Raw genomic sequence first — 25,698 nt, forward strand, 5'->3', positions numbered from 1 at the left:
ATTCAACAGAGCTTCTACTGACACAGGGATTAATCGACAAGGCTCACACATCCGCCATCAATACCGGGATACATACCTTCAAATAGCCGTCATGAATTTACGTCACATCATGGGGTACTCAGAACTTCCAAGGACACTTTGCATCAGAAATATCTTAATTTTTTAATTATTCGAAAAACAGAATGATTAGTGGCATTTGTCTTAAATTGACGTGTTTTATTAAAGTACTGGTACACGGAAGGGGACTCGACACATCAGAAGCAGCACGGTGTCTTCCCACTAGTTTAGTCACGCACGAGCTGCCATGAGGACATAAAGAGTTATGGCTCCTCTCAGCTATCTTGTCTTCTTCTCGAAACACAAGTCAAGACAATTTAGCACAACAGTCACTGAAAACATCGAGACAGCCCAAGGTCTCCTGCATTCATCTACAGTCCAGTTATCCTCCACTGCACCCATTTACGTTTTTCTTTTTTGTCTTTCTGGTTTTGTGCAGAACGGCAATCCACAGAACCCGTACTGCAGCGGTATCGAGGGGGTGATGGAGGCCTATTACCAGAGCCTCAAATCTGTGCGTCTCTACGGACCCACCCACTTCTCCCCCGTTATTAACCACGTGGCCAGGTAGGTCCACTATAATCAAAGCCATCCGCCAGCAACATGGGAGTACAATGCCACCGCTTCACTTACAGTTCTACCGAGGAAGTAAGATCACATCGTCTTCAGCCATCCGTGACACAAAGGGAGGGGGATTAAAATAGATGTGCTAGCAACTCTGTCTCTTCAAGAGGAATCACTACACACTGCGGTTTAAAGCGGCCATCTGAATCCTGCCTAGCAACAAAGCACAATAAGACCAGCTCGCTGACAGCGTGGATCATTAGTATTATGTTCATTTCATTTTCTTTCCTATGCTAATGTTTATCGAGGCAGCATGTGAGACAAATAGACACTAATAAGAGCTGTACAGCAATATGTTTATTGAAGGAATAGTACATATCTCTATAGATATTCCTATGTTGTATTCTGTGTATCCCGTCATCTCAAGTTAAATACACCATACAGCGTTAAATAAAGGAAGTGAGCCCAGAGTTCTGACCAACCTCTCCACGGGGATTTGAGCGATCCAATCGCCACACAACACGTTCACTGTTTTTCAGTGGCGGTTTGGACATGATCGTCTTTTCGAGGGTGAGCAGTCTGCAGGATGATTGATCTGCTGCCTTAAGTTGCAGGACCAGGCACCGAGGAAAGCAGAAAATAAAATACCCAGGAGAGAAGACGGTGCTGTGGGTAACAGTAAATGTCTCACCTCCCACCGCTTCACAAATAAACAGTTAATGAATCCTCGTAGGCACAAGTAGAAACCAGAGCTTCACTATTAAAAAAGCCATTAGCAAGAGACACGTGGGCCTTAGAGTGCAGTTACATTTTTATTGGAGCAACGAATAAAAAATAAGCCGCTCTACCACCGTTTTAAATATTTAAAACAAATAACAGACACTTCTGGTAGATACTACCTTCTACTTTTAGAAACACTTCCTCCGTTTACACCGATCAGCCCTGATGAAGAGTGACGTGTTGAGTATTTTCCGGCCTCCACCTGACGTTCACTGTCACAGGATCTCGTGTCATGATCATGGAGATGCCTGTAGCGAGCGCTTCTCCCACCTTTCATCTCTGGCTTCTTCAAATCCCATCTCGCTCGCTGTCCTTCTCCGTCCGCCCACTCGACCTGAGAACAGCTGCGTTGTTCAGCGCTCACTCCTCTGGAGCGTTTGACTGAAAGCCAGGAAGACATCGCGAAAAGAAAAAAATTGACACCAAGTCACGTCACATTCCTATTTGTCTGATTGTGTTATTTCACATGCACTCTCAAAACATTGTCCTGTGACGTCCCTTCAAACATTCAACTCTGGTTTACATGTGACATAAAACCGCTGTAAGTGTTCAGAGCTGAAAAATAGACCAAAGAATCATAATTCACTCATTGATATATCCTGTTTAAATAAAGGTTATAAAAACAGCGCTTGATTATTTAATATCAAGACACACACACATGGCTATGTACTTCATGCTTTAAATACCAAAAATCTTAATTATCACAAATTTGACATTTTACATGACACGGCACCGATACTGTAATTTATTGTTCCGAAATTTCAGTATAGAAGTCGTTCGACAGTTATTCGACCTTCGGACTTTATTCTCGAACAGTATTTCGATTTCTTTCTCAACTTTCTTACTTTCTACCTGAACAGGTTTTTTAACTTCGTTCTTAACATTTCGACTGAATCAAGAAATGAAATAAAACTTCCTCCTCTGAATTATTTTCTCTTAAGTTTGGCACTAAAACCGAAAGCTTGACTGTATTCTTGACATTTAGACTTTAATCTCGAAATCATTTTTCCAACACTCTTCTGCAGTAATTGGATAATTTTGTCCCCAATGTTTTATGATCTCTGAGGGGTAATATCCTCACATGGGACACTCTAATGTATAGACTGCGGCAGCAATGACGGTGGTTTGAGACGGCGTAAACTCCAGCGAGTTCATTTTGTACCTCCATAAAGTTGGCGGACTTGAGTGACACAGACAGAAGTAAAGAATGATGTCCTCACTTGTACTCCAGAGTTTGTGTCAAACACTGGATCCTACACTTCCCATAATGCAACCCTTCTTTCCCATCTACCCTCCCTTCTTTAAACTCTGTGCCTGCAGTTATTAACTCAGGCGTTCTGTTCCTCCTGTGACATCTTCAGAGTCTTCTCAGACTCTCCAGAGACACAGAAGACATTCTACTAAGTTTCAAAGGTTGAGTTGTACTCGGCGGCAACAGTTAATTGGTCGTGATGTGTTGAATCAATGGAGTGCCCTTTCCTAAATGAATAAAGAGGACGATGTTAGCAGAAAAGAGAAGTCTATATCCCCTTTAATTTGAATAGAATGTTAAAAGCCTCCCCCCACCCCTCTCTCTTCATGCCAGGTACGCGTCAGCAGTGACGGACGGCTCGCAGTACTTCATCCTGCTCATCATCTCTGACGGCGTGATCACGGACATGGCGCAGACGAAGGAGTCCATAGTCAATGTACAGTACCAGATTTACACTCAATCTATGTCCTGTGTGTTTGTATTGTTCAAGCTCTGATTGGTAAGACTTTGAGTTGCAAAGGCTTTTTTTATTTATTCATTTTTTACATGGTTTTAATGAATGCATATCACGGCGTCACGTGCAGCAGCAGGCCATGCACACGGTGTGCTCATATCGCCTCCGTTAACTCACTGTAAAGCGTGTGAGGAGCCCCGGAGGTCCAGCTGTGATTCAGCCTCTGATGGAGTCGAATACACCAACGCACAGACCGTGTGAGAGGGAGGAAATGAAAAGCTGTCCTTCACTTTTTAGTGCCTCCCTCTCTCCCTTTCGCTCATCTAATAATAATAATAAGGGAAGCTACGTTCAGCTCTAATAACTATGCTTTCTAATTAGAGTGATCAGACGTGATGTGTATCGATTTTATTCAAATATTTGGAGTCTCAGTGCTCTCGTGGCCCTTCATCACACAGCCCCCCCCCCCCCCCCACGCCTCCATGTGATGTTATTGTAGAGTAAGATTCATGAGTAATTATTTACTGGCCCGCGGAGGATCCATGCCCCCTTCATATCTCAAGCAATTTGGGGGGGCGTTCATCTAATAACCGGGGGAAGTTATGAAACACGAAAACCTTCATTCATCACTTGAACTGTACTCTGTCGTCCCACTCGGCTAGAATTGAATAAACATTATTGAGGCGCCGGTCAGATGTTCGGCTGCAGCTCAGGGGCAGAGGAAGATGTAAATGGGAGTCATTTCTGAAGCCGTGAAGCTTTGGGAGATTTAGACAAAGTTGTAGATGCATGAAATGAGAAGAAACTCCGTCCGGACGAGAGGCTTCATGAAACCGGCTTCAGAGGCCAGATGGATTTGGACTGTCTTAACAATGCCGTTGAATTCTGCCATTGAGCTTCCTTTATTTCTGGGCCTGTTAGCGTGCAGGCAGTAATTGGTGGGGGTATTTCACCGACAGCCTGCGGCGTTTCAGATAGCGAGTGGTGAAAAGAAAGAACGCGGCTTCCTTCCCTCCCGCCTTTGATGAGCCCTTTGTGTGTCTCCTTCTACCCTTAACAGGCTGCGTCTCTGCCCATGTCAATTATAATCGTCGGGGTCGGACCGGCGGAATTTGACGGTAAGCAGAGTGATGACGTGCGTGTGCGTGTGTGTGTTTATTTGCATGCAGTAATCCTTTGACTTCATTCTACTTCCTATCTCGTCTCCCACATGGCTCAGCCCTTCCTCTTCTTTTCTTCTCTCCTCTCGTTCTCCTTCCCCTTAATTTCCTTCCTCCTCCTCTTCCCCTTCCTGCTTCCTCCTCTTCTTCCTTCCTCCTCCTTCTCTGACCCTGAGGTTAAGTGGATGTGAAAAATCCTCATTTGTCAGACCAGCGATTGTTCTTTTTCTTTTTCTCATCTGACGACGGCCATGTTTCTCTCACCTCGCTCCTGTTTTCCTGTTTTTCCTGTGTTTACAATTCACGGAGCAGTTCCTCTGTATAAAAAAATTTGACTCCTGTCGCGCTCATGAAGTCAGTGTGCATGACGTTCCCCGTGGTGCACATGGTTGGCTCCTGCTTGCACATATTCGAGCATGTTCCATCCTCTTTGTGCACAGCCCTGTGTACTCATGCCACGTTTGGCATTACCAACACTCTGAGGAAATGTAACCCAGTGGCGTGCTAAAGTGCGTGTCGTGCTTGCTCGGCGTGGATCGAGTCCCCCCCCCCCCTCGACAGGGCGTGACCGATGTGCTTTCCCTCCCCAGAAATGATCGAGCTGGACGGGGACGAGGAGAGGATCTCATCCCAAGGACGGTATGCCGAGAGGGACATCGTTCAGGTACGGAGTGTTTTCACAGAGAAGGCTGTGAGGCTGTGAGCGCAGCAGAAAGTCTTCAGAGAAATGTGGGATTTATGATTCATGGGGAAAAAGGTCAACGTGCTTGACCCTCTGCTGTGCTCTTGTTCTCAGTCGGCCATGTTTCTATATTCCTCCCGCTGTCTCGCTCCGCTGAACCACATCCAACCTTCTCCTCTGTGTCCTTTTCACTCACTTTTCTGAAATTCTATCCAACTATATCCTCTCCTCTTGTCTCCTCTCCTCACTCTGTTTTCTCCCCTTCCCTTATCTCCTCTCATGGTTTCATCTCCTCTCCTCATCTTTTTTCCTCTCGTCTCACTGTTTTCTCCCCTTCCCTTATCTCCTCTCATGGTTTCATCTCCTCACCTCGTTTCCTTTCCTCTCCTCTCCACAGTTCGTTCCTTTCAGAGACTACATTGACCGACGGGGGAACCACATCCTCAGCATGGCTCGCCTGGCTAAGGAGGTGCTCGCCGAAATCCCGGACCAGTTCCTGTCCTACATGAGGACCCGGGGGATCAAACCCGGCCCCTTGCCTCCTCCTTACACCCCCTGTCCTCCACCGGCTCTCCACCCGCTCCTCTGCAGACGGGTAAGCCGAATCTAAAGGCGGAGGCCTCGCTTTCGACGCCGGGCCGGCCGACCCCGCTGGTCTCTCCTCTCATCTCTCTGCTTCTTCTTCTTCCCACTCTTCACTGGAAGCTTTTGAGCACGCGGCGGACCTCGCCCGCTCTCTCTCTCTCTCTCTCTGTCGGGAACGTTTGATCGTGAGCCGAGGGCCATGATGCTGATAACCCCGAGCGGGACGCTTCCACTTTTGAGAGGAAGGGACCTTTTTTCCGTGGCGGATGACGGTTGGGGGTTTTAAAGGGTCGTGGTGGGGAAGGGTCCGAGATCTACCTCCACCAGGACGCGTGGACGGGACAGGAAACAGACCACATGAAGCACTGACTGATCATCTGCTATTTCTATTTCCACTTCCTCTATCTTTCACAAGTCTCTCAATATTCAAATGTTTACAAAGTTGAGGACTGGACTGGAGCATTTTTTTTCAGGAAGAAATTTATACCACTCAATGTGAAAACCTTTCAGATTCCGATTTTTCAGCCCCAGAAACTGGAAGTTGTGACTTTGTACAAAAGCGTTTTAGGCCCTGGTGCCACATTCTTCATGACAGAGTGTGTATGTTTTAGGTTTTTGTTCATAAATGGAGCATGTGCTAGTTTTAAGAGAAGCATGCACTGTTGTCCTGCACTCAGGCCCAGAAGTCAAAAACGCACTTCTCACTACCGAACCTGACTGTGTGTTAAGTTACGTCTTCTTTTTATTTCCATGGAACAACATTGTTTCTTCAGAAGTTTTTTTTACGTCTCTCTACCTCTCACTTTCTTTCGTATTGCCAAAAAAAAAGATGTTTTAAATAACATGTCGGCGTGTCAGTCTGGAGGTTTCACAGGTTTTTTTTTTCTCACATCATGAAATATTTGCCAAACTGTCGGTTGAGAATTAAAGCACTTCGGTAGCTGTGAGATCAGGTGACTCACACCTTTGTGTTAGCAGCACACTGTGAATATGTGCACAGGAAACAGTTAACCGACCAACCTGAAGGCAAAGATGCGTTCATTTTAGCAGCGACCCTTCTGGATCAAAGTCGGAGCTTTGACTGAGTTTTTTTTTGTTGTAATTCCATGTTGTCCAACAATGTTGCAACTAAAATCAGTTACAATCCCCGACGGTGTAGTTCAGTAGCAGGTCGCTCATCACCTCCTTAAAGGAACAGTCACCAGAAAACGAAACAATGTTTTCAGTATCAAACTCCTCCTGCAGGCTTGAAGGATGACTCTGAATACTTCTGGGATGACGTCAGTCAACACTTATCATGGATTCTTGTGTCCCTGTTTCCACAACGGCTTTCTGAGATTTCTGTTTTTGTTTAGTCGGGAAGACTTACTGCCAAAAACTTCCATCTACAGTACCAATCACTGTTCAGCAACGTTTATTTAATGATAAAGTGAAAACACACGTAGTCTGATTATGAGGATAATATCGACCCACTTCATGGCGGGGAAAAAAAGATAAAAGTTCAACACAGCTAACGATGTTATCAACAAATGGAAGCAGTTTACATCCGTCAAGTGGAGCCACATTATGTAGTTTGGCTGCAAAACAGTATGTTGACGTTTTTTAACCTCCACTGGAATCCATTGTAAATGTCTTCTGCATGAGAGCAGACCACAAACGTTCCAGAGTCCACAGGTGTTGAGTATTTCATATTCAAAACCTAGTTGTTCGGGGGAAGTTATCCTTTAAAAACGGGGAAATACTCAGATCCTAAAACAGGTCCTTGCACTGCCACTTTTAGCCAAGTTTTGGGGCAAAACTCAAACGCAACCTTGCTGCTGTTTTGCCCATTAACGTGTACATGACAACTTTACAGTGTGACTTTAAGAAAAGCACAAACCATTTCCTGCCAGAAAGCCACCGTAACCAGAGGCCCCTTTTTAACTAAATGTGTGAAGAACAGCGATCGTACATTTGATTCTCTTTACTGCAAACCTTTTAGGGCCCTATTCAGTCAAGGGGTCAATGTGAGAGAAGGTTTACATCATTTTTCTAAACTTACGCCTCAAACTCATCTTATACTTCTTGGCTGATGATGCTTCATAAAGATATCTACTTATAAACTGCTTCTAAAACATTTCTCAGATATTTATACACTGTACACATTTTTTGCCTTTTTTGTGTATTGGACAATATACTGTATATGTAATGCTGCTTCTTGACTGCTGATATAAGTATTACATTTTATACTGAGGCCTGTAATCATATTTAAATCATGACTAACAGGCCTTATTCATGTTTATACATAAGTTATTCATATTTAAATCATGAACGACAGGCCTGCATTTTTTATCAGCTAATGGTTGGATAATAATGTTTAACGCTAACAGTAGACCCGGTGATCAAGTACACCACGTAGCAACATTTACCTGCCAAATCTGACACATTGTGAACGGGAAAGTTTCAGATGTTTTGAAGTGGGGCTGTATGAGGCGAACGACGCGCCCGCAGGTTCGAGAAACAGACGGGAGGACCAGCACAGGAGCAAAGACGTGTACCGCTGTGGACGGGGAGGAAGCAACAATGTAGTTCAGCCACTTAAAAAATCTAAAATTATAACTGCAATACTTTCCATGCACGAAGACAGCCCTTTATGACGGAGAACTGAAGCCGTTATATGTGCGCTCTTCAAAGACTCCATTGACCAAATCAGTCGTTTTAGCTGCTGGCCCACAGCTGCCTCGATCGGTTAGTTTCTGTGTGTTATTAACTCATTGTGTCACACAATAACACAATTCGGGTCACAGTTTAAAAAAAAATGTCCCATGTTTTGTCATGTATGAAAAAAAAGACCCAAAACGAACGCTGTAAGTGGATGAATTGATGACTGAAAGCAAATTATTTAACAGTTGCACAGGTTTGATTCTGTCCCAAGCTTTTCGATTCATATAAAGCGGTTGAGCACCGTTTTCTCCATGAGCGGTTTACATTGTATTGTTTTTATTGAAGGTGTCTGAAATACATTTCGCTGCTGCCCTCCATTCACAGCAGTGCATCGCTTTACCGCCTGTTTCTCCAAACTGGGGTCGTGCCGACCGGCATCGACTGTATTTGATACGCCGACGATGGATAAGCACCGAATACAACCCTACTTCAAATAATACGAACTTTCCCTTCAGTGTAGCGTCTCATCGTTGGCCCGAAACTCATTCCTGTTTATTCAGTTTGACTGAATAGGGTCCCTCAGTGTGAGGACGGGTGTTCTGGTAGATTTTGTACTCTTCAGTGTTGTTGTTTGATGGCAGATTGCACAATGTAGCACTGGTCTCAGGTCTGGTATTGGACTGGAGCAGCATCAGACTGAGCCGGATCAGACCAGATCAGGCAGGAACGTTCTGTGACTCTCCTCCTGAAACACAAGGCAGGGCCTTTCATTTATTTATCACGACACGATGTCAACTTCATCTCACACCCACACTCTCGTGTATATACGCTGTACACCCAGTACATGTATTTGTGTATGAAACATGCATGACACTTGCATAACACGGCCAGGGTTGAGTGAAGATTAAGGGTTTTTCCGTGCTTGTTTTCTCAGAGAAACAGTGGTTTCACAAACGTGAAGCATCAACAGCTTTGAAAGCAGAGTCTCTCAACTTCTTATGTCCTGTGACCACATTTTTAGGTCCAGGATGTGCCGTTGTTCTGGGACTTTCTGAATGGCATGGACAGTATTCTGTTCCAAGTTCTTGGAGGCAACTCCAAACGGATTATTTTGAAACCAAAATTCTCGCCAAGATGTGTAATTATGTGTCGTTATGTCGAGGAAGATTGTTGGAGTTGTTTGAGCGTAAACTTCCTCAAATGTAATCGTAACTTCTGACCCCAAAAACGATGAAGTTAGTTCATGATTTACGAGTAGTGATGGATTGCTACTGTCAGCTGTCAGCTGGTTAACTGGACAAGTTACCGATAGCAGAACTAATAGACAAACCATTTACACATTTCTACAATTTACACGCTTTGGCTTTTGGATTTGGACAATCGCTGATCCGGGTCGAGGTTTAACAAACGATGAATTGATTTTTTGATTTGACAAAATATTTTCAACAATACAAAAAGATCGGCCCCATAAGGGATTGAGAAGCTCAGCCACATCATGCGACCAGAGGACCCATATTGTTCTCTGCTGTGCAGTGTGAGTATGTGACAGCATGTAGAGCTTCTCTTTCCCTCGGCACGAGGAACAGAACTTACAGTTTGCACAGAAGCCCGGTGGAGTTGGGAGTCTTAACATAAACCCATTTTTGTCACTGCGATGTGTGAAATCACTGTTCCTCTGCGTCAGCGTAGGAGTGACGATCAAAAGCATTTATTGTGTAGGAGACTACAAGGCGAGGAAAAACAACAACAACAACCCTGTGCCATCGGTGGACAAACAAGCTCGAATGAAGTCGGCTTACACCTCGCTGCCTCCCGCCGCTCATCGGTGCATCCGTGTCACTGCCGAGGCGGCGCCGTGTCAGCATGCCGGGCCACACGAACGGCCACGTAACCTTCACACGTTCAACATGAAAGTGGTTTCCTGTTCCTTTACGATATTAACAAAGTGGTTTCATCGAATGCTCGTGATGAATATCCTGTTTTACTCTGATGTTTTTATTGTTTTTTTAACAGCATGCATTAAGTTTGCATGCGTAGATTTCTTTTCTAACAGAGATGCATCAGTGGGTTTAAAAATAATTGTAATATGACATCGTTACGTGTTATTTTAGACAACGTTTTTTGCCAAGTCTCACTCATCGATTTTGAAATTGTGCAATGCCTTCAGATGTTTCTTGTGAAGAGTTTTTGTTTTGGTACGCTGATGCACAGCCGCTCATCAGGCGTCATGTCACAGCATTGTTCTCTCAGACACAGTGGTTGAAGTGATGTGAATGAGAGGGAGAGTGATCCGAACGGGAAAACACAAAAACTGGGATGTCTCGCTCTCAACAAAGAGACAGAATCGTTGAGCTGAGAATAATGTTGCCCAGCTATGAACAGCCGTCTGTGAAGTTACGACCGATCTGGATTTCATCATGAACTGAAACCCCCAAATTCATGAATCCATTTTTCATCAGCCCTCAAAAGAAGTGATTCACGGCTTCTGCATGATGCTTGAATAATCGATGAATAATATGTAAATATGAAAGCCCCGAAAGATTGATTTAAAATGACTATTTCTGTAAGAGTTGAAGTCTTTAAAAATTAAAATCAAACTTTTTTTGTGTTGTTTTTGGTTGATCACTGGATCCTCAGAATGTCAAGACACTATAAAAAAAGACCCTCAACTAAAACCCATTTTGGGCCAATATGGATTTTTTTGGTGCCTCTCTTTAGCATTTTATTGCGTTTACCGACAAAAATCCTCTTCTTAGAGATGCTCGCCGTGTTGACAGACACCTGTCCTGGATGACGATGCCAGTAAAATCGATTCAAACGGCGCCATCGCACTGGAATAGATGTACTTCACACCATTGCACCTTTTTTAAAGTGAGCATCTCAAGATCTACTGCGTTATGACGGGGTGACAGGCTGTCCTATTCCAAACACCTCCAAGCCTGGCTGAGAAATCAGCCTCCCTTTTGCCTCAATTTCGAGGGGGAAAAAAATCCAGCGTCTTCTTTTGCCGCCTCGGTAGATAAGGCTGGTTATTATCTGACACAAAAAGACCCAAATAATAAACACCAAACAGGTCAAAGTTCCTCTCCACGCACCATTGCAACACACTACATACACAGTAATGGAGGAGGTGTGTGTGTAAAAGCTGTGTTTTTACTTTCAGGTTCTCTGAAGAACAAACTGGTGCACATCACTGGTGCGTGCTTTTGATTTGATTGGAATAACAGGAAGGCACACGTAATAAACTCTGCCAGGTAAAGCATTTAATTACCTCCGGCTGCTGTAGAGAGCAACAACATGCAGGGGAGTAAACAGGCTTCAGTTTAAAAGGTATTTCTTGACTGTTGGTGAAAACTTTGTGTACGAAATCTCAATGTTTTAGGAACTAATAAAAACGGGTCTGTATTTAAACTCCCATGTATTTTTTGGTTTGAGTTCATGAAGCAGTCAGACGTGGGTGGAGGTGGAGGTGTCTCACTCACATCCAGCCGTCTGGAGTTCACACGTGAACGATCCCTCGAAGGCCTTTCACCTTTTACATTACATGACATTCTTTGCACGCTCACATTTCATGGAAGCTCTGCTTCGTTATTTACCACTTTGTGGAGCATCAAGAGAGTGACAAAGAAAGCAGAAATCACAGAACGTGGTGCAGGAAATCAAACCTCCAGAAAGATGCACGAAAGCATCACACGGGAATCTTTTATTTTGTGTGTCACATTTAATTCAATCAGTGGTTTTGCTGAACTGTCCTCCCAGTCAGAGATGCAGTGTTGAGTGTATTAGCCTCCTGTGTTCACAGAGACACAGTCCAACGGTTCTTTATGGCACTTGAGGTTTTTCTTTATTATCTTTCAGAATAGAAGTTTAACAATCGGCTGATGCTGTTGGGAAGTGATCTGACACGCTAACAGCGTGGGCTGCTTTTGTAAAGAAGTGGCAGTGTGCTAATTACAGCCAGTCGACTTTTCTCTCTGCCTCGTCGTTCTAGTCCTGTCCAAGATTTTAATGAGGTCTCATTGCTATCTGCTCTGTGTTTAGCTGCATGTGATTTTTTAACTTCACGTTGAATTATTATGTTAGTACGGTCACCTCCCACTTGAGGCTATTATCGGAAACTTTAATTGGCACTCAAAAGCGCGCACACACACACACACACACACACACACCAAAAACATGGTGGGTTTATGTTTTATCAAAAAATCACAACCAAAGTCAGCATCTGTTGTATTTGCTGCTCGGGTAAAATGCTAAAATGGCTTTCTGACAATAATGAAGTTTGTTGAGCACCTTTTGATTAGAATAACACATGCAATTAAAAAATCATAGAAAATATGTGTGCTCTTCTACGCTGGTAACATGAAAAAAAAACAATGACAGGATATAAGCAGCACTAAAACAGCTGCAAAACAAAAGAATATACCAAATAAAATGTGTATACAGTAAATACTGCTGTATAAAAACATCTAGCAAGAGAAAGAAAACCTATTGGTTGTGAAGGAAAGCTATTCTATAAAATGGGTTTTAAGACGAGATTTGAAAGCAGAGGCACCTCTGTGGACGACTGTTCCAGAGTCGGGTCTGTACATCAAAACAATCATGGCTGTTGGCCTGAACTCGGGCACAGTTCACAGTCTGGGAGGCCTGTTTGGACACGAAGGGGTCAGAAGTTAAGTTATATACTCTGGCGTGGGGCCATGTAAGGTCTTGTATGTGGTTAAAAGTAGTTCAAAATGATTTTGGCAGGCAATGAAATTCAGCCAAAATTGGGTGATGTGTGAAAAACGGTATTTCTTCAGGTCAGTGGTCTGGCAGCTGCATTTCACTGTTGTACAATTTGTCGGGGAGCTCGACTGTAAGAAAGGCATCGCAGTCATCGAGGCGTGAGGGTATAAAAGCACGTCGTCCTCTCTGGTCCAAAATGACTATTGATCTAACGTCCTTCTAATTTACGATATTCCTCAGTTGATAAAACACGACTGCACTAAGGTGTTCACGGACGATGATCTGAGCCTGTGTTTTGTCAGAATTGGATTTTTAATCGTTTACATCATCTAAGCGGCTACGCAGTCGAGCCAACTTGCAAAGGTCTGTAGGGTTGACTTGACCGGTTGGCTGAGGTGTACAGCCGCAGATCTCATCTCTAAGCAACAAGGTGAATAAGCATATTTCCCAAAAGCCCAACTATGCCTTTAATGAGAACAGTGTGATCGATGGTAACAACCGCTGCACTTAAAACAACCGCAACACACGCAGTGAACAGTAAAACCACAATCTATGCACTAAAAGCATTACCACATGAAAGCAAATCGATAAGTGTCTTTATTTTTGTAGAGGACACTGATTTTGCGAATCTAATCTTGTGGAACTTAATAAAGGCAGACATTGTGCTTCTACGGAGCGTCTCGTAAAACAGATCAATTCATTTTGCACAGCTCCATCAGACTCTGCTTCATCTCATCTGACCACAAAAAAACAAGTATTTTTAGAATGCACCTCCCAGGGAATCACACGTCCCAGCTTCTCTCTCTCCGGTGACCGCCTGCGTCCAGCACCAAGACTCTGAAGCAATAAAGCAGACGTGAACAAGCTCAGCATGATTCTGCCGTTTCGCCCAGTTTTATTTCCCTCGCTCCCTCTTACGAACTCATCAAATCCGAGATGCCTGAGCACTAAAATAGGCGGAGATGAGTAATGGAATAAGGAGTAGTGTGTAAAATGTTGATGACATGCAACTCAAAAATGCCCGCAGCCGGCACACAAACATACACCAACCCTTGCAGAAGGCAGCATCTGTCCACTCGACTCAGAAAGTACAGGGATGGAAACATTCTGGCGAGTGCAAGGCAATAGTCTAAGGCTGAAAATGAAAATATCTCCCCTGCTATTCTTGGCAGTGGACGGGAGCGTGCTGCTAAATATAACCGGATCGCTTTGTGCCTGTCATTCTATTTTTACACGAGCTGAGGCCTTCCTGGGCTGTTCTGGTCTTTTCTTAGACTTTTACATCATAAATAAATCTCAAGGCATGACGCAATAATGCAGTGTCAGACCCCAAATGAGTTATTCCATCATCCAGTCATGTGCTATGATGGAAAAAAAGGATAAGAGGATGTGTTGAAGGGCTTTCTGTGAGGCAGTTTGGCTGTTTTTGCAAAAACAAGACTGATGTGTGCTGGAGTCTTGACGGGTGTAACAGCCCGAAGGACAGGTTGTCAGCTCGCCGTTAGTGCGGATGGTTGACGGGGAGGGAAAGGGAATGAGTTAGTCTTCGGGGAGACATGTCATCTCGAGTCTGCAGAAGTAACAATATTAAAGAGGATAAAATGTGGATTTTATTAAGAAATGTCTGCCTGCACTGCTCGTTCTCACGGAGTGAGAATCAAGCCTGTCCGGTCTCGGCTCCGTCAAGACTGAATTGGCAAACATGGAGAATGCAAACGTGACAGCGCCATGGAGGATTCTGACTCTGTTTCAGAGCTTATATCATCTTCATGCAGATCAGTGTAAACGCCTGAATGCATATTTTTCACAAACCCTTTTCTTTCATACATTCGACAGTAGTTTTCTGATATTTACGTTTTTTTTATTAACAAGGATTAAAAAATGACTGTACGGTGAAAGGCCTGAAATCTTCAACTGTTGGCCTCTTTAACCTTATTGTTTTAGTGACAAGCTCATGAGAAAGTTGAACACATAAAGACAAAGTTAAAGCTTTGGTAGAGACCAAAACAGAGCTAAAAGCAGAGGGAACATTAGACTAAGGTGTATGTATTTGCCTGAATCATGGCTTCAAATAGGTACGCAATGATTAATGAGTAAAGTGAAAGGCATGTGAATACTGCCAGATCAACTGAGAATTAAAAACCCAACGTTTCACTTCAACACAGCTTTTAGGATGTTTTAGCCAGGGCACAGACGTACAGTTGAATCTCACTTCTCTCGTCACCATCATCCCGAAATAACGCCACAGACAACTGTTTGCATTCAGCAACCTCATCCTCTCAACCTGTCAGAGCCATCATGGAGCCCACACTGTCACTAACTGCACCCCCTGAATATATATATAGAGCAAATATTTGGGAAAACTAAAAAACTATTTCAGAAAGATCTAATCAGAATAGTTTACAGTATGCGTTTGAAGGATATATCCAAGATGTCAAACTGATTCAGCAGTGAAAACAGGTTAAATCCACAAAACCAGCCTGAAACTGGTTTTGTGGGCTCGAGGGCGGGACTTAGCGAAACTTCAATTACGTTCCCTTCCCAGCACCAAACGATGAAGAGACAAAAGACCTAAAAGTAAATATGTGGATGGTGGAGAAGAAAACGGAGACAGGTATCAGCCTCAGGACCAAAACAGAGCCAGAACTTATTTGTTAAAATGTTTTAAACTCTGGTAACAACGATCTAAAACATCAGCAACCCTCAGAGTCAAAGAGCACCTTTGTAGCCTCAACAGCGTCAATATTTAGGATTCAGCACAAGAGGCAGGTGACTAAACGGATGAGAAAGTTCAGCCGCACATCTCGCTGCATTTTAAATCAAGTCTGACTGTTACTTTTTTCAACAGCAAGAGAAAATGTCACATCGTCTCGTTCGCACCGGCTTTTGAAAGTTATTCTCAGGACAAAAGAAAGTTGGTGCATTAAACAATGCCATGAAATAAACACACACGCACACAGAGCTGAATCATAAGCTGATGTCTGACAGTGTAATTGAATCAGAGGAGAGATCCTTTCAAAGGAAGAAAGTCACAGGTGACCGACTTCTCCTCGCCTCTGTCGTCTGACCACCAGACTGGACAGAATCACACGTGTGAGACATGGCAGCTCACACAAAAACTCCATCACTCACCGTCAAACCCTCTTCTCTCTCTCACACGACGTTTTATTCATGGGCGTAATCTACAAATTAAGAAAAGGCTTGACTGTGTTGCGGCAAATGCGTTGTAATATCAAAGCGTGCATGTGTGCAAAATGAGATGAACAAGTGAGCAATAAATGATTAATGGTCAATTTACTGGCGGGCCTCTGAAATATTGAGAGAGAGCTCAGCCATGAAATGCAATGTAAATGGATCTATTTATAGTGTGGCAGAGGAAGTCGTGTGGAACCAGCTAGTCGGGGGTTGCCATGTTCACATAGCTTTTAGAGGCAAATGACAGGGGGCAGAAAGTGCTCTACAACACCCACATTTGCATGTAAAGCCACTTTTCATGGCGTCATTAAACTTTTAGACAAACGCAGCAGGAATTGCAATAAATAATTTCCACGTTGAGAAAGACGGAAAGCCCCGGCTCAACTCCCTCACCCCTCCCCCCCTCACCCCTCCCTCCCTCCCCCCTCCCCACTTCGTCTCACGGGATTGTTTGGGAGTGAAAAGAAAGGGAAGTGATATGTTTAAAACTCTTCTTTTGATTGATTCTGAGAGAGGCGGGGGGGTTTGGCGGGGTGTCACAGCAGCTGACGGGAGCCGGGAGGCTGTTGTGATGCACATTCGGGTATCAGCCAGCGGATATCAGGACGAATGACTTCACACAAAACCCCCAAAATCCTCTGCAGTCATGAAATATGAAATGAAATTTATTTATAGAGCGCTTTTCACAGACATGACATCACAAAGTGCTTAACAGCAGAAATTTAAAAGCATAAAAAAACCACAATGTGACCCGAGGGTCAATAAGTTACATACACAGAATAAAATAATGGTTGTGTTTGCACCAGTCGGGGGTTGACTGTAGATCCGGTCCTCATCACTCTCCCTTGTATGACGTTATGAAGGACCAGGAGTTGGTGCAAAGGTCACTTGTTTGCAAATCGGAGAATACATTTCACCACCTGATATATATTGATACATACACGAAGCATATGTGGATGACTGGGTGTTCAAGTAACTCTAAATCATTTGTATTGTAAAAAAACATACTTTTGTGCTGTAATTAAATTGAATAATGTTGTGCAACTATAGCGAGTATTAATTTGCCCATTCATATTTTCTCTATCACTCGTTTAGTCTGGGAAATGTCCATCAAGATGTCCTGAGGTGATGTTCTTAAACGTCTTGTTTTGTTCGACCAACAGTCCAAAATCCAAAGATATTCAGTTTACAATGATGTAAAACAGAGAGAAGAAGGAAACGCTCACATTTAGGAAGCAGGTACCAGCAACTGTTTGATATTTGTGCTTGAAACGTGACTCAAAAAGGTTTTAATCAGTTATCAAAAAGGTATTTGTTTATCAACACCAATGATTTCAGCCCTGGTCTTATGATGAGTAGTTCTGTAAGCGCCTCCCCACTCACTGGTACTCACCGACTCTAATAAAACCTCGCTGGCTGATCAATAATTTAGGGTTCAGGGTAATTCCAGCATGCTCTCGTCTGATGCCACTCACTGTGGCCATAAACGGGCTGTGATATCATCGCTGCGTGGTTAAAGAAGTTTGGTGGTGCACTGCCATCTACTGGCCACGGTGCCCACGTTCAAGTGTTTCTTGAATCTCTGGGTGATTAACTCCATAAAAACGCTGCTTGTGTGAGTGTTGAACATCTCAGTTCAACATCATGGGCCTTAATCTGCTGCTGTGACGTCCGCCACTCTTCTGCTTTCAGGCTTTGCACCAGATGTTGGTACTTGGCTGCAGAGGTTTGCATCCATTGAGCCACGAGAGCATCAGTGAGATCAGCTGCAGGGGTCAGATCTGGCTCACAGGTGGATGTGCTTTTAGGCCAGTCGACTATTATACAACTATTTCTTTAAGGACCTGGTGTTGCCATGTCAGAACAGATAAAAGTCTTCCCCAAACTGTTGGCACAAAGTAGGACGTGCACTATTGTTTGAAACGTCTTTGTGTCTCGTAACCAGGGATCAGCAACCTTAAGACCCGCCCTACTCGGCCTCTGATTGGCTAGGAAAACGTCAGCTGACTCCTGTTTTAAACTGAACCACTCATCTAATCTGAACCAGTGTCGGGCGAGTAACTCAGGAAGTGTAACAAGTTACTTTGCTCTTTTAAAACGGTATGACGTCAATATTTGTTTGAGAGCTTTAGTTACTTTTCAGATTACAGATTTTCATCCACTTCCTGTCCACTGAAATCTACAAATTTGATGATTTTGAATAAATTGGATGAATTGCAAGAGACGGTGTTCCTTTATGTGCTGAGACAATCCCCCGACTTCTTAAGTCAGGAGAGAATCAAGGGAACCCACCACTATCTGCAGCTGAGCGCCGCACAGATAAAACAAAGCTGAATCAGCAGGTTTGTCCCTCAAAATAACTTGTTTTTTTCCAGACAGGGCTGCTTGTGTGCTTATCGGCAGAGTGAGGCAACTCTCCTGTGTGGGAACAGACCACCTGTCGCCTGATGGTTTTTAAGAGGCGGGAGACGCTGAGAACACACTCACAGTCCGGACGTTCAGACGAGATGAGAGGCCTCTGGCTGCTGCTGGTGCTCGTGGCTGCGGCCAACGCTGAGAGACTCTTTATTGGGTGAGAAGAGACGTCCGCTCTGGTTTCATCTGTACCGTAGCTTTCACATTGAAATGCATATCTCTGTGTGAACTGTGACTGCCACAGAAGTCATTAAAGTTCTTCATTTATATCGACTTAATTTATATAATATTTAAAACCAGCCAGGGGCGTCAGTACTACATCTTTTCTCTTTCACATTCCACCCTATTTGTATTATTTATATATATATATATATGTATGTATATCTATATATATCTATTTATATGTATGTATATATTTGTATGTGTATATATGTATGTATATATATATTTATATATATATATATATGTTTATATATATATATATTTATTTATTTATTTATACTTTGCATGATTACATGTTTATGATTCTTATTGACATGATAAATGGAACTGCAATCAACATTTGTGGCACCTAACAACCATTTCTAATAGTCAGGAAAAGACAGATCAATAAACCGAAATGTGCTGCGATGCAGAGCTGCTTTAGTGAAAGGAAAAGGGAATCTGATTGAGGTGACAGGTGTTTGTGGATTCATAAAGTACATTTTCTCACAAAAATAATTAACCTTCATACCTGAATAAAATACATTTAGACATTACATTTTCAAGCATCTACTTCTAGAGTCCATTAACTGTGTTCGGTTTATTTTATTAAGAGAATATGCAGTCTTTGTCATTTAATTTAAGTACTTAGAAACTTGATTATGTGTTTTCCTTTCCTCCCTTGGGTGCTTTATAATCAGCAAGTCAAATATCTATCCAAGTTGAAAAAGTACATTTGTATTCAATGGGCAGAAAATGCCTGAGCTTTTTGATTCGAGAAAGATTAAATCCTAATTACGGTCGTATTAAAGGGAGCGGAGTGGGAGTCACAGGTCTGGAGCTGTTCTGCACCATTAACTGCTTTTCATTTTGCTCAGCAGTGAATTAAATCTTCCTCCACTGCTGAACTCGCTCTGCACGTAGACCGCCTGAAAACCTCAAATATAAGTAATGATGCTCAGACTCTGAGATGAATTTGTCCTTCCAGAGATCAGGTCATCAGGGTCAATGTGCAGTCTGAGGAACAGCTGCAACTCCTGCAGGCTCTGGGGAATCAACAGGAGTGGGAGGTACACACACACACATACATACACACACACACACACACACACACACACACACACACACACACTGTGCAAACACCTACGTACCTCAAATTTTCTCAGCTGCTTGTGCCAAACAGTTTCGCATGAACCTTCCAGAAATACAGAAGGCAAATCAAGCTCAACCTTAAATAATCCACTTGAGAGTTTTCAGTGGGTTGAAGTTTAACAGAGTCGGAGTCGTGATAAAGATAATGCAATAGGATGAACAAGTTCATGTGACTGTATTCGTATTTGCACAGGTACACAGTATAAGCACTTTTCTCTCAGTCAGAAAAACCACAAAGATGGTGTGAGGAAGTAACGAGCAGCTAAAAAGAAACACAGAGGATCACATCTGGGTGTTTACAAGAAATCTGGGTGTCATCATGTATTGATAATAATAATAGTCGTCTTTATTTATACTTAGCAAGCTGACAAAGTGCATCACAATGTGCAGCAGCGTGGTACATTACAGAAATAGAAGGGAAATAGAAATAAAGGACTTTAAATAATCTAACAAAAATAATATTCATAATTCTGTAGTGTAAAGCACAATATATGCAGAGAATATAAACAAATAATAAAAATAAGGGATGAGAAATATAAGAACTATGTGCAGAAATGTGCTTCAAACACACAAAATGTATAAAAACTGTGAATGAGTGAATAAGAACAGCGGGATCTCTTAAATATGTTACATATAAACAGTATAAATAGGAATTACACTGTGGTTCAATGGCTTCATGAACAATAACCGTTGAGCTCAGTTCTAATGAAGGGCACACGTAAAACTGGAGCGATGTGTTCTCTCGATCTGTTCTGAGGAGACGAGACACTGAGGAAGTATCAAGGTGCAGTCTGTGCTTTCTAACCTGTCGGATCCCAGCTGGACTTCTGGCTCCACCCGGTCTCCACTGAGCTCCCCGTCGACATCCGAGTCCCTCGCTCCAGTGTCAGCTCTGTGACGGAGTACCTCACCGCCCACGGCATCCCCTACTCCGTCATCATCGACAACCTGCAGGTCTGTCATCTGAAGTCTCCCTGATCGTATTGAACTCGACAAAGATCTGAGGACGGTAAATAATCTGAGGTCTCCTGCATGTCACGTTCAGGAGCTCCTGGATGAGGAGAAAGCCGAGATGGTGGAGAACCAGATGAAGGAGCGCAGCAGCAGGACCTTCAAATTCGCAGCTTATCATCGTCTGGAGGCGGTGAGGTTTTTAAGTTACTCATGACTCTACAGAGTACAAGAGAACACCTTATTACCACTGCATATCAAACACAGGTGAGATACCAGAATATTGATTGATGACAAATACGCAGTGGTGGAAGAAGTACTCCGATTATTTAAGGAGCAAAACTGAAAAAGTGTGGAAATAGTCTCTTACTGATGAAAAAGTACAAAAGTATAAGCCTCTGAAAATGAAAAGTGACTACTTTACATACTGCTGGGTAGGGAAGAGATTGAAGTCAGATCATCAAGGCACCAAATAAAAATACAAATTTGAATAAATCTTGGAATTTGTGACGTCGTCGGGAAACTAAACTTGAGGATAAAAGAATTACAAATTAGACCAGAGGTATTTTATTTTTAATAAATATTGTTATTAGGAAGTGATGTGAAAGTGATCACAGTCCTTTCTTGAACTCCTTAACTAACTGTTGATTAGTCAACCTTGTGAACACCTGAAGTATTCCTGTTTGTTATCACTCATTTGAATGATAACGTGTCTCCCGTTCAGATCTACAGCTGGATGGACACTCTGGTGGCTGAGCACCCGAAACTCGTCACCAAGCAGGAGATCGGGAGGTCGTATGAGGACAGGCCCATGTATGTGCTCAAGGTGGGACTCGTACACATCCTCACCTGTACGACTGATCTCTCTTTTCATCCATTCTTTTATCACGGGATGATTCTGTTGTCTTATAGTTCAGCACTGGAGGAAACAATCGTCCTGCCATCTGGATGGACACTGGTATCCACTCCAGAGAATGGGTGTCTCCGGCCACCGGAGTGTGGACAGCCAACGAGGTACAACATGTCCACCAGATTAGAAAGATAGAGTGGAATGTGTCAGATATCTAAAAGAAGATCTTAAAGGTGCATTTGAAATACGTTTCTATATGATAAATAGAGCTTAAAGGTGCTTTTCCTGCTCATATTTCATTGTAAATTAAATATCTTTGGGTTTTTAAACTGTTCGTTGGACAAAACAACGAATCTAAAAAACTATGAATCTTCAAAAAACTAATCAGCAGATTAATAGATCATGAAAAGTATCTTTAGCGACAGCCCTGATAATATATATTCTTTATAATGATGTGTAAGTTGACAAGAAATGAATATATACATTTATTTCCCAGAAAGGGACTCAACAAATTGTGTTGCTTTTTTCTGTACATGTACATTTTAATTCAATGACGGAAAGCCCCTTAAGATGTAGCTTCTCATTTTCGAGGGTGTCCTATAGACACAAATACAAACACAGACTAACACAAAGAGCATCACACAACATCACATAAAGCTGCACCTGCATGAGACCGTTAAGATCGCCTCCCTTTATTGAGAATGTCATTTCTACATAATTAAAGCCTTGTTCTTGCTTAGATTGCCATTAATTACGGTACCGACGCCTCCCTGACGTCCCTCCTGGACACCATGGACATTTACATGCTGCTCCTGGCCAACCCTGACGGCTACGCTTACACCCACTCCAACGTACGTCACCGTCACTCATGTTGGAGCTGCCGCTTCTTTCATTTTATTTCCTGTTGTTAGTGTTGACATTTTTTCTGTACATGTAAGGTGGATTATTTGAGAGGACGATGTGGTTGATACGAGACAGTTTTTACAGTTTAGATCCGAAGAAAAACATGAAAATACTTTGCAGTTATGTGCTTAACTGACTGAGTCTGTGTACTGACGTGCAGGACCGGATGTGGCGTAAGACCCGCTCCAAGAACTCCGGCTCCGTGTGCCGCGGAGTCGATCCCAACAGGAACTGGGACGCAGGCTTTGGTGGTCGGTATAGAAAAAAAGAAATTCGTTTTTTCTCAGACTGATCCAGAAATCTCCACCTCAGCAGCTCTATTTTAATGGCAAAAATGTATTTTCTGATTAACGGAGTTTCCAATATTTTGTCCACCCCTTGTTCAGAATAGAATAGGTGGAAACATTAGAAACACCTCGACGACAATCTACAGCCTCCCAAATGACCATGAGCTCATTCTGTCATTAAAATGCATCAGTTTCAGCTGGTTGCCCCGAAGAAACTGTCAGCTGACTCGCTGCGCTCTAGATTTCTGTGAGCCCTCTTAAGTATTGTGTTATGATGTCCATTTTGTTCTTTTCACTTTGTCTCCTGCCTCCAGGCCCCGGGGCCAGCAGGAACCCCTGCTCCGAGTCCTACCACGGCCCCTCGGCTCACTCTGAGATTGAGGTGAAGAACGTGGTGGACCTGATCCAGAGCCACGGCAACTTCAAGGCCTTCATCTCTGTCCACGCCTACTCCCAGCTGCTCATGTACCCCTATGGGTACACCTGCAAGAACGCCTTCCATCAGGCTGAGCTGGTAAGGAGGGAAAAACATAAAGAGTCAGTCATGAGGAGGCACAATACATCTGACAGCTGTGAACTAAAACAGAGAGGCAGCTGAATTTTATTAGAACCTAATTTGAGAACTTCTGCCTCTGTTATCCTTCAATGAGTTTAATGATTGTTAACAAAAAGCAATTTCACTACTTTGAAAGTCTTAGCTGTACAACTTGAGGTTACAATGCCTCGTCTAATTAAAGTTTTATTGCTGAAAATTCAAACTATTTGCCCCCGGATTGATGAATTTGCCAATTATAAACTCATCACTACTACAGATGACAAATGAACAAATGGTCTCTCTTTACTCAGACAGGAATCCTCTATAATAATAAAAACGTTTTTGTGAATATTAACATTGAGAAACTGCCTAAACAGTCCTCATATGATTGTATCAAAGCCCTCTAAGGCAAGTGCAAATTAGAGGTATCCTACTTTTTAAGATAAATAAACTCTAGAAAGCCTCTTTGATCAGCTATGAAATGCTGTTTTTCTATTTAGAGATACGAGGTTCTCACAGGACAGCAACACGACAAACACATGATGATCTTATAGGATATGATGCAGTTTGAGCTCAACCATGAACTGCTACAGCAGTGAAAAGCCACATACACATTGATGCAGCAGCAATGTTAATTCAGAAACATCACAGGTGGAAGTAAAACACTGACAGGGAACATTTGAATGCACGAGTACTTTTATTTTTCATATTTTCAGTACATTTTGCTGATACTTACATTCTTCTAAGGTTTTATACGCAGTATTTTACTTGTAGTTGAGTATTTTCACGGTGTGGCACTGCTACTTTTACTGAATTAAAGGATCCAAATACTTCTTCCACCACTGACTGTACCTCACTACAGTATTTTGTTCCTTTTTGTGTTCCGAATAGGACTCTCTGGGCAGAGCCGCAGTGTATGAACTCAAGTCCTTATATGGCACCACCTACAAGGTTGGAAGCATCTGCAACATCATCTGTGAGTTACTTTTATTTTTGTCTTTGTAACTTCACAGCACCTTTAATTATGGCTGGACCATTATGGCCGAACTGATAATCGCGATTATTTTTCTTATTTTATAAGAAAAAAAGGGTCGTCTTCACCTGAATTCAGTGTCTCGTTGTTTTGGAAACGAGTTCTGAACAGTAAACTACTCCAAAACATCTGGATCGCGCTGTTAGTTCTGAAAGCGCTTAATTTGATATACAGAACACGCATTTTAATCATCAATATCTCAGTCAATCATGTTCATTGAATTGCGGAAAGCCAAAATCATGATGACTAATAATATTTGATTAAATGTGCAGCCCTACCTCAAATTCAAACGGCAAAGTTACACAGCTGCAATTATGACAAATAATAATAAACTAACACAGCTACAAGTGGGCACGATAAATAAATAAACTTTAAAGAGAAATTATAAATTGCAATTCCTCTAAAATACCAGTAATATTAGTACGAATCATACAGCAACGGTTCCTGATTCTAGCCACTCGTACCGATACATAAGCCAGTATTGGTTTATTATTGCAGATAAATAAACACTTGGGCCAATAAGTAACAAGAAATCAGAGGACAGATGTACCAAAGACATGTTTTAGATCATTTACATACACCAGAGAGCACTGACGAGTTTATTTTCCAACTATAAAAGTCCCGTTTAGTATATTTGTGATCATAATTCTTTGACAAATTCAAGGAGTCATTTTCATTTGATGTGTTAATGTAAATCTTTGAATATCAGTTGATATATTATCCGATTTTTAAAACTCAAATGTTGACAAAAAGCCGTGGTTAGTAGATCTGCTAGCATCACGTCTTCACCTCTTCCTCCTCCTCTTCCTCTCAGATCAAGCCAGCGGCGGCAGCATCGACTGGTCCTACGACAACGGCATCAAGTACTCCCTCGCCTTCGAGCTGAGGGACACCGGCCGCTTTGGTTTCCTCCTGCCAGCCAATCAGATCGTTCCCACCGCCTCCGAGACGTGGCTGGCTCTGAAGCACATCATGGTGTACGTCCGTGACCATCCTTACTGATCGCTGTGACCTGTGGAAAGAGGCTGAACTTTGAACTGACATAGAACAACTTTCTCATCTTTCTGTGCTGATGTTTGACACGTGACTTCAATATTGACCAATAAAGTCATAAATATTTCATGTGTCCGTGTTTCAGCGCTTCTTTTTATTCTGTCTGAATTCAATTGACTTGATGCATGTAGAGAATAATTTTATTCAGTGTGGCTGTGGTGCAACAAAGCATTCTTTTTTATATGTTTAGCTACGACTGCTGGATAAAACCAGCAGGAAGT

The 25,698-nt window shown here is 42.7% G+C and overlaps 2 protein-coding genes across 2 annotated transcripts in view; both read left to right on the forward strand.

Annotated features, from left to right (window-relative positions):
* Positions 1-5,559, forward strand: part of LOC306782001 (copine-8-like) — a gene marked incomplete at both ends in the record, with an annotated part of 56,947 nt that extends 51,388 nt beyond the window's left edge. Inside the window, 5 exons of the mRNA XM_079275139.1 lie at positions 497-624; positions 2,987-3,089; positions 4,168-4,225; positions 4,858-4,931; positions 5,347-5,559. Coding sequence (XP_079131265.1) covers positions 497-624; positions 2,987-3,089; positions 4,168-4,225; positions 4,858-4,931; positions 5,347-5,559 — 576 coding nt within the window. The remainder of the gene's footprint in view (positions 1-496; positions 625-2,986; positions 3,090-4,167; positions 4,226-4,857; positions 4,932-5,346) is intronic.
* A 13,045-nt stretch (positions 5,560-18,604) lies between these two features.
* cpa4 (carboxypeptidase A4) lies at positions 18,605-25,426 on the forward strand (the record flags this gene model as incomplete). The annotated part of the gene is made up of 11 exons (XM_079265968.1): positions 18,605-18,669; positions 19,702-19,783; positions 20,685-20,819; positions 20,911-21,009; positions 21,541-21,642; positions 21,729-21,830; positions 22,407-22,517; positions 22,730-22,820; positions 23,171-23,370; positions 24,283-24,367; positions 25,239-25,426. 11 exons carry the CDS (start codon positions 18,605-18,607, stop codon positions 25,424-25,426), a joined length of 1,260 nt encoding a protein of 419 aa, XP_079122094.1.
* Positions 25,427-25,698: the final 272 nt, after the last annotated feature.

The sequence above is a fragment of the Melanostigma gelatinosum genome (assembly GCF_949748355.1).
Source record: "Melanostigma gelatinosum genome assembly, chromosome: 1".
In the NCBI taxonomy this organism is placed as follows: domain Eukaryota; kingdom Metazoa; phylum Chordata; class Actinopteri; order Perciformes; family Zoarcidae; genus Melanostigma; species Melanostigma gelatinosum.